Source organism: Saimiri boliviensis, chromosome 5 (genome assembly GCF_048565385.1).
Source record: "Saimiri boliviensis isolate mSaiBol1 chromosome 5, mSaiBol1.pri, whole genome shotgun sequence".
Lineage (NCBI taxonomy): Eukaryota > Metazoa > Chordata > Mammalia > Primates > Cebidae > Saimiri > Saimiri boliviensis.
Genome location: NC_133453.1, coordinates 1,336,985 through 1,345,775, shown reverse-complemented (window position 1 = coordinate 1,345,775; position 8,791 = coordinate 1,336,985). Strand labels below are relative to the sequence as shown.

General features: G+C 65.1%; 1 protein-coding gene across 2 annotated transcripts; it reads right to left on the bottom strand.

Moving 5' to 3' along the window:
- Positions 1-1,994: 1,994 nt before the first annotated feature.
- LOC101038061 (putative aquaporin-12B) lies at positions 1,995-7,280 on the bottom strand. Of its 2 annotated transcripts, XM_074398660.1 has the most exons (4): positions 7,158-7,280; positions 6,674-7,121; positions 4,909-5,025; positions 1,995-2,194 (listed from the first exon to the last, which is right to left on the bottom strand). In XM_074398660.1, the coding sequence occupies exons 1-4, from the start codon at positions 7,278-7,280 to the stop codon at positions 1,995-1,997; spliced, it is 888 nt and encodes a 295-aa protein (XP_074254761.1). The 2 variants fall into 2 exon arrangements, with proteins under 2 accessions (XP_074254761.1, XP_003936813.3); XM_003936764.4 differs by having other exon boundaries at positions 6,674-7,280.
- Between the last annotated feature and the right edge of the window lie 1,511 nt (positions 7,281-8,791).

Below are 8,791 nucleotides of genomic sequence, written 5' to 3'. Positions count from 1 at the left end.
GAGGAGCTGCCCCCGGAAACGTTCGCGCTCCGGACAGAAGACTTCTGCGGCGGTTTTAGCCCTGTTTGCTCCCCGTGTGCTCAGCAGCACTTTGCCTGGCAGCGTCTGGCAGCCCCATCAGGACCTCTGGATGCCACATAGGACTGGCTCTGAGGCCTGTCCCATGGAGTTCCAGTCCCCACTCCATGGCAGGGAAGGAGGAGCCTGGGGCTCTAGACAGAGCTGGCTTCCCGCCTCGGGGCGGGGGGGCTTTATGGTGGGGAGGAGGGGGTGCGTGTGAATCGCCAGCCTCAGGGAGTGGGGAGGATTCTTCTTTCTCTCCCTCCACCAGATGCTTGTCCAGGAAAATTGGCCTCACCGGATCCCCAGGATGAGACAGGAATAAGGCAGGGTGATCGCAGGGGAAGGGAAATTCCAGCCGCTTCTCCTCTCCAGTAAAAAGAAACCCTTGAAGCATCTGCAGAAGTGAGGGGCTGACCGGCTGGAAACACCCGGGTGTGGCAGCTGGCTGAGACCACCTGGGCCCCACAGGGCTCTGGGTGTGCCCTGGTGTCTCCTGTGATGTCGTGATGCACTCATTAGCGTACTAACCACACCCCACATGTGCTGGGCAGCTCCGGAACACCCAGATTTGGTGTAAAAGTGGGTGATGCCGCGGTTCTGAGCCATCTCCACCTTTTCCAGGAGGCCCGTGAATGTTCCTGCAGCCCAGGGCCTCTGAGCAGGACTCTAGAAGGCACCACACGTCCCTCCCAGTGGGTGCTTTCGGCTTTGCAGGAAGTCTCTGCTCTAACTATTCCAGTTGCCCTTGAATCCCTTCTCTCGATGGTGCCCGGACGCTGGCCTGGGTGGAGGTCTCGCTGGGGTTCAGGGTGGAGGTCTCACGTCAGGGTGGAGGTCTCGCTGGGGGACAGGGAGGAGGTCTCGCTGGGGGTCAGGGAGGAGGTCTCGCTGGGGGTCAGGGAGGAGGTCTCGCTGGGGGTCAGGGAGGAGGTCTCGCTGGGGGTCAGGGAGGAGGTCTCGCTGGGGGTCAGGGAGGAGGTCTCGCTGGGGGTCAGGGAGGAGGTCTCGCTGGGGGTCAGGGTGGAGGTCTCGCTGGGGGTCAGGGAGGAGGTCTCGCTGGGGGACAGGGAGGAGGTCTCGCTGGGGGACAGGGAGGAGGTCTCGCTGGGGGACAGGGAGGAGGTCTCGCTGGGGGTCAGGGAGGAGGTCTCGCTGGGGGTTGCAGTGTCCCCTAGCCGACAGGCATCGAGGACACCTCCCTGCTTTGCCCTCTCGTCCTTTCCCCTTAGCAGAGCAGCTGGGCCCAGGGGCTGCTGCCCACCAGAGGACGGGGTACAGCCTGGGGCAGGAGCCCGGATCACCCTCACTCACTATCCTCTGGGTGGGGCCGCAGAACCCATAGCAAGGGGGCCTTTGTCTCCTTGGGGTGGAAGTTTCCAGGCCGGCCCTGCTCTTCGGGAAGGAAGTGGCTGGATCGCCTAGTTCTTCCACCAAAGTCCCCGTGATCAACCTGACTTTGGGAGACTCGGGGGCCGTGGTCCTGAGGGTCACGGACTCGGGGGCCGTGGGATTGGGTGGCCTGGGCCCGGTTCACATGCCTGCCGCCTCAGGCCCCAGCGGGTCTCAGCCTCCTGGGCTGTGGGCTCCCTGCTGAGCACGTGCAGGGCTGCGGCACGGTCTCTGCAGACCCCGGGCCGGTGGACTTCCCGGCTCTTCCGTCATCCTGCCCTTTCCTCTCTTGCTTATTCTCTAACAAGAGGCGGGAAGGAGCCACAGGAGCGGGAGACTCAGACCAGCCTCTCCGTGTGTCCGCACACCCCTGCCTGCCTGTCTGGGAGCCTCTTAGCCCCGGGGACACACAGGGATTAGGAATGTTTTATTGACAAACGGCTTCCGGGGAGGGGAGGCCAGGTTCCCTCTTAACTCCAGGGGGCTCCAGGGTCCAGCTGGAAGCAGGGCCCTGGCCCGGGGCTCACACAGAGCGAGGCCACTCAGCTGGAGTGCGGCCCCCGCACCCCGCTGCACCCAGGCTCCCGGCCACTGCACGCCTTTGCAGGTGTCTGCGTGTCCCCGGAGGCCGGGGCCGGCTTCACTCGGGGCACTCGGTACTTGTTCTTCTGGCTGTAGAGCAGGTTCCTCTGGAAGAGGCGGGGAAGGCAGCCCTGGTGCAGGAGCACAGCCAGGACCATCCCTGAAAGAGAAGGCAGGTCCCAGGCAGGCCGTCGGGCTCCTGGGCCCAGCGACAGACAGGACACCCCCTACCAGGCCTGTGCCAGGACAGGGGAGCCAGGCAGCCTGGCAAGGGCCCTGAGACCCACGAAGGCTGGCCTCTGCCTGGCCCTGGTCTTCCCTCCCTGGTCATGCCCCTCCCTCTGGGTGTGCCAGCCGTGGGGATGGGGCAAGCCTGTGGGGTTCCTTGCACTTCTGGACCATGCTCTGGGACAGGTGACTGGGGTTCCCACCCCCCAATTGTCCTGAGCCACCCCCAGAGCCTCTGTGGCCATTTTCCTCCGGGACCGGATGTGGCTGTTTGCAGGGTTGTGGCCTGGCATGGAGGTGGGGGATGGGAGTGGACAGGAAAGATGTGGGTGCCCTGGGTGGGAGGCAGGGCCTGCTGAGCCCTCATGTCCACGTCCTTCCAGAACCCCAGCAGAGACTCCTCCGTCCCCGCCTGCCTGGGTCACTGGGAAGTCGGGAGTGGATCGTCTCTGAGTTTGACCTCAGTCCGCTAAGGATTTAACCCACGGTGTGTGGACTCCACTAGGACTAGCCTAAGCAGACCTGCCTGTCACCACCTGCAGCTGCTGCAGCTTCTGACGGTGGCCTCTGTGCCCACAGCCTGCTGACACGGGCCACTGCCCCTCACTCAGCCCTCCAAGGCCCAGGCTGGTCCTATCTCTGCTCCCAGGAGGGCAGGTCCAGGGAGGCGGGGTGACCTGCTCAGGGGTGCAGCCAGTAGGTGCCGGTGGCCGCTCACGCCCCGGGAGCGAGCCCCATGCCCATGCCTGGCTACAAGGCTCCTGCCTGCAACCTCGGAGCTCCCCAGGGCTCAGGCCGACTTTGAATTTGCGGGTGGAGGAGGTCGATGGAGGGACACCAGCCTGTTTTTCAGTCTCCTGAAGCTGCTGTAAGATCACAGGAAAGGGATGCTCTCAGAGGTGTCAAGCACCCAGGAGACGCAGGAGCGCAGCGCGGGGCTGACAGGCGTGTGGACGGACGTTGGGGCCGGGTCCCCACTCTGCAGAGCCAAAAGCTGGGAAACAACCCACTTGTTCCGGAGATGCCCTGTGCTTTCAGAAGCTGGCCCAGGTCCCTTGGGATGGGTAGCCCGGACTCACCTGGGAGGAGGGCCGGCAGTTCCACATGGGAAGCTCCGGAGCCCCAAAGCCCCAAGATACAGAAACAGCCCGCGCCTCCCTCCCTGGCCCTGGCAGGAGGCAGTTCCTCTCTAGAGGGGACTTCTGGACCCCAGCATCAGGCTGCCCAAGCCTGGACGGCTCTGAAACGGGAACCCCAGCCTCTTCCTACTTGGCTCCTAGAAGTGCCAGCTGCCCTTTGGGCTTCTCCCTGGAGCAGTTCCAGAGCGAGAGGTCGCAGCAGAGGGCAGAGTATTTCCCCAGAGTCTTGCCCTTCACAGAAGCCAGGGTGCACCCTCGTCAGAAATAGGGCCTGGTCCGTAAAATTAGCTGAATTCAGGTGATGTCATACTGGAGTGGAGGGAACCCCAGATCCAATGACTGGTGTCCCTCTATGGAAAGAAGGGACAATGACCCAGAGGAGGCGGCCAGGGGGCGGCCGGCAGGCGCGGCAGTGGTGTGTCGCCCAGCCCGGGGGCACGCAGGTACCAGAGACCCCAGAGCCCGGAAGAGGCAGGAGCCCCTCCCCAGCAGCCTCCGAGAAGAGCTGACCCCGTCAGTGCCCGTCTGCACCTGCAGCCTCCGGAGCTGGCTGAGCCGCGTTTGTCACGTGAAGCCTCTTTGGTGGCGGTCCTTTGCCTTGTAGCCCATGGAGCCACCCCGGGCCACGGCGTGGGACCTGAGAAACTCGGGGAAACTGATCTCCCACCCGGGACTCGGCCCCAGGCCTCAGCGACGCTCAAGTGCGGGTCAGAACCAGGATATGGTGCTTCGGACGCAGCGGGTCTGAGCTGTACCCGCCAGCTCCCATTTCCCAGGAAGCTACTGTGAGGCGGGAACCACCAAAAAGAAGGAATAAACCAAAACAGGAGACGCTGAGGAGAGCGGGAAGCAGAAACGCGGCTGGACGGGCGGGGAGGGGCAGCCCTGGACGGGAGGTGGATGCCCGGGGAAACTCGGGCTGCAGAGCCGCCGGGAGACGCTGCCAACGCAGAGCACCCAGAAGCCTGGCAGGAGAGAGTCCGGGGCCTCGTCCCCCGCAGGAAGCCAGGCCCGTGCAGGAACGGAGGCGCCCCCCGGGCCACCCTAGGACACAAAGGGGCCCCCCACCCCCACACTTACAGCCCCGAAATGCATCAGGGCACCCCGTATCGTCTAAGTGGGGCTCCCTGTCACCCGAGGGTCACATGATCGAGTCCCTCTCCGGGAGCCGAGCTCAGGCGTGCGGAGAGTCCCCAGTGTGTGGAGCCCCCTGCAGATGCCGTGCCCTGTGTGCCCACGTCCCTTGCAAGATTGGTCTGTCCCCAGCCTGCCTCCTGGCTCCAGCCTGCTCTGCGCTAGGAAGGTGTCCAAGGCGAGATCTGCCATCACAGGCCCGACCCCACACCCCATGCCCAAGGCAGAGCTGTCCCCAGGAGCACTGACCCGGCACCCTCCCCGCACCCTGGAGGACCCTACGTACCAGGACGAGCTGTGGGAGGACCCTATGTACCAGGACACGCTCTGCGCCCCAGCAGCCCGAAGGATGCCACCCCGCCCCTGCCCTTACCTGCCAGAGGGCCCAGCCAGTACACCTGCGTGTACTCCAGTAATGTGTGGCCCGAGCAGCCGAAGGTCACGGAGGCAGCCAGGGCAGGGTTGAAGAAGGCGGACGTGAGGGGCCCAGCTGTGGGCAGAGAACAGACAGCCCTGGTCCCCAGGCCTGCCTGCTGCCCCAACCCCGCCAGAGTCCACACCGAGAGCCCATGCCTGCACCTGGCTCCACCTGGTCCCTGCACTGATGGTCACACGAGGCAGTGAGGCTGGTTCAGCCAAGGTCTGGGTCAGGGGCAGCAGCTTGGGGCCCTGCAGGGCCATGGAAGACCCTCCACACGTCTCATCCTGGCATGAACTCCCGTCCCACCCAACCATGCTAGAATCCAGCACCCCACCTTGTGGGATGTGGCCTTCAAGAGAGGCAGGGGACTGAGAGAGACAGACACAGAGACTAAGAGAGAGACGATAGTGTGAGAGAGAAACAAAGAAACAGAGACAGGGAGAGAGAGAGAGGAGAGACAGAGACCAGGAGACAGAGAGAGAGGAGAGACAGAGACTGGGAGATAGACAGAGAGAGGAGAGACAGAGACCGGGAGACGGAGAGAGATCTCCTCCCAGAGGGCAGCGGCGGGGAGGGGGGAGGACTGGGCTGTGTGCTGTGAGATGCAGTCGGGCACTGTCTTGTAGCCCCAGGCTGGAGTGGCCACCGCAAATCACAGGACCCACCAATGCCAGGGACCTGCCTCTGGGCAGGGAAGAGCAGGGAGCAGACCCGGGGAGGGCAGGGGCCTCAGGGACCAGAGGCATAGAGCCTGCGGCCAGGCGCACACCAGGACCCGGGCAGCTCCGTCCCTGAGGCCTCGAGGAGGCAGGAGCCTTGGCAGCAGCTCTCCAGCGCCACCCAGGACAGAGGCCCGGGCAACCTGCCACAGAGCTGTGGCCCTGCGGAGCTCCCTGCTCGGTTTCCCCGTCTGTACGGGCTCTGGTGGCACCTCTCTGTGGCGTTTGTGGTCCAGGTTCCATGGGTCTGCCCAGGGCTGGGTCGTGGGCAGTGCCATGGTCACAAGCACTGGGCCCGTCCTGATGAGGACCCCGGAAGGACCTGGCGGATTCTCCCTGCGGCCCTCCCTGTGCTGTCCGAAGTGCCGGGAGCATGAGCCAGCCACCCCTGCTGTCCCTGCAGCCCCAGCCCTGTGGACACCTGTCCTGGGAGCTTCCCAAGCAAAGGCTTTCCTGGGAGTAGAGGGAGGGCAAGGCAGGCATGGGGCTGATGAGACGGAGGGTCTGAGAGGAGGAGCTCACACGGGTGCTGAGAGGACTCCGAGAGCCTGGTGCCACTGGGAGCCCAGATGCAGCAGGATCTCAGCATTCGGCGTCAGGAGGGGCCACAGAGGCCGAGTGGGGCAGGTGGGATAGGACCTGTCACTCTGAAGAGGTGAGAGAGGGAGCAGGGACCCCCACGCCAGACCAGGGCTGGGCCTGGAAGCCTCTGCCTCGGCTGTCCCGACTACCCCAGGGGCGGAACTTCTGAGAGGTCCAGGAACAGCTGGGAGTGGGGGAGGCACCGCAGGCAGGGTGGCCCTGGCAGGGGACAGGCTCCTCCACAGCACCCCGTGGCCAGCACAGGCCCTCGTCCGCCCGCCAGGTCGCAGGAAATCGCCACCCCTTCTTGTGGGCTTGTGGGCCACCTGGGCCAGCAGCCCCTGCTCCTGGGTGTGCATGGAGGCCACACAGGTGGAGGAGTCCTGAGGGCCCGGGGAAGGGAAAGCACTGCTCACCTGCATAGGCCGTGACAGTGACCAGCAGAGCCACGGCGGGCACCCTGTGGGCAGGAGGACCGTGCTGCAGGCGCAGGAGTGTCAGATGGAAGCAGAAGGCGCAGGCGGCCTCCACGAGCGCCCCGTGGGGCACGGACGTGCGCAGCGTCGAGCTGCAGCTCTGGGCCATGAGGCTCTGCAGCAGGTGCAGGTCGCTGAGCTCCCAGGCCCAGCAGAGGCGCGTCAGGGTGCAGGCAGCCTGCACGCCCAGCCCCTGGGCCGCCAGCTTCAGCAGCGTGCCCGGCAGAGAGGCCTCGGCCATGAGGAACTCCTGCAGGGACACCGTGGGGTTGGCCGAGGCCCCGTCCAGGGTGGCCCCGTGCGCCAGGAAGAGCAGGAAGAGCAGGGTGAGCAGCAGGTCAGGCCCGAAGCCCCCAGCCCAGGGCCCAAGCACCAGCAGCGCCCTCATCTCCAGGCAGCAGGCCCCGAGCTGGGCCGCGCCCACTGCCTCCCGGGCGAAGCCTTCATAGGCGCCCACGGGGAGCAGGGCCTTGGAGGCCCGCCTGGCCGCCTCGCAGAGGGCGAAGGTGGCAAAGAAGAAGGAGAGGGACACGTTAAGACCTGCCATCGGCCCAGGCCCCGAGAGGAACTGTGCCTGCGGGACCGGGCAGGGACTGGCTGGTTCCCACGACTGGGACCGAGGAGTGTGGGAGAGGGCACCTGTGCCTCTGGGAACACCACACCTGCAGCCCCCGCTCCCGTCCCACTGGCTGCCACCCAGGTGCACAGCCACGATGGCCACAGGGGCCCCGCCCCACAGGCTGGCATCCCCCTGGCATGTGACACACCTGGCCCCACTGGCCACGCTGGGCCAGCCCCGCACCCTGGAGACAGCCCGAGCTCTGCAGAGCCTCGAGCTCAGCTCCCCAACTCCCGCCTGGGCTCCTGGCTCCAGGACCCCAAAACCTGCTCCCTGCACCTGGGCTGCAGCCCCTCTGCGCCAGGGTCCCCTCTCCAGGTCCCTGCCTGGACAAGGCCCCCACTTCTGCCTCCTGCATGGATGCCGCGTTCCCAGCTCAGCTAAGGCCCCTCTATTGCCCCGGCATTGCGCTCACTGGGGTGAGGCCCCCACTGAACCTGCCCCGTGCCTCCGCCTGGGAGGGGCCCTCCTGCCCCTGCACCCGTTCCTTGACCTGCCTCGGGGAAACTCCCTCCTGTCTGCACCTGCTGCTGTCTTCCCTTGAGTGAGAACCCCTGGCTCCCTGCACCTGGGCTGTGTCCCCTGCCTATGGGAAGGTCCCCCCATTCCTGGCTCCCTGCATTCCGCTGTGCCCACCTCAGCAAGGACCCCCAAGTTTCTTGACTTGGCCTGGGGTCGCGTCTGCATGAGACCCTCCTGCACCTGCTCTGTGTCCCCGTCTGGTCAGAGCCGGCCGCAGCCCCTGCCCTGTGCTGCCCTCCACTGGCCCTCAGGGAACTCAGGGCCACCCCTCACATACCTCCCTGCCCTGAAAGTCCTTCCCACACCTGTAATCTCAGCACTTTGGGAGGCCAAGGCAGGTGGATGAAGAGGTTGGGAGTTCAAGACGAGCCTGGCCAACATAGTGAAACCCCATCTCTACGAAAAATGCAAAAATTGGTGGTGCATGCCTATAGTCCCAGCTACTTGGGAGGCTGAGGCAGGAGAATTGCTTGAACCCGGGAGGTGGAGGCTGCAGTGAGCCAAGATCGAGCTACTGCACTCCAGCCTGGGCAGCAGAGTGATATTTCATCTCAAAAACAAAAACAAACAAACAAACAAAAAACAAAGCAAGTGCTTCCCAGAGATGAAAACTGGCAGTGCCATCACTGTTCTCCAGAACTTCCTGCAGCGGGCCAGCTGCCCACAGCCGCGTAGGGGTCCACAGGAGGAGAGAGCGGGGCTGGGAACTTCCAGAGCTCTGGATCCCGAGGGGATGGGGCGTGAGCCCTGGGGTCCCGAGACAGGCAGCCTGTCACCCGGCAGCATGTCTCTCGTCCACTGGGGTCTGCACCCAAGCGCTGGGACACCAGCCATGGCCAAACGGGGTACAGCACGTGGGACCTGCGGGGTGTCCCCCAGCAGCCCTCTCCTTCTCCCCCGGCACCCACTCCAGCCCC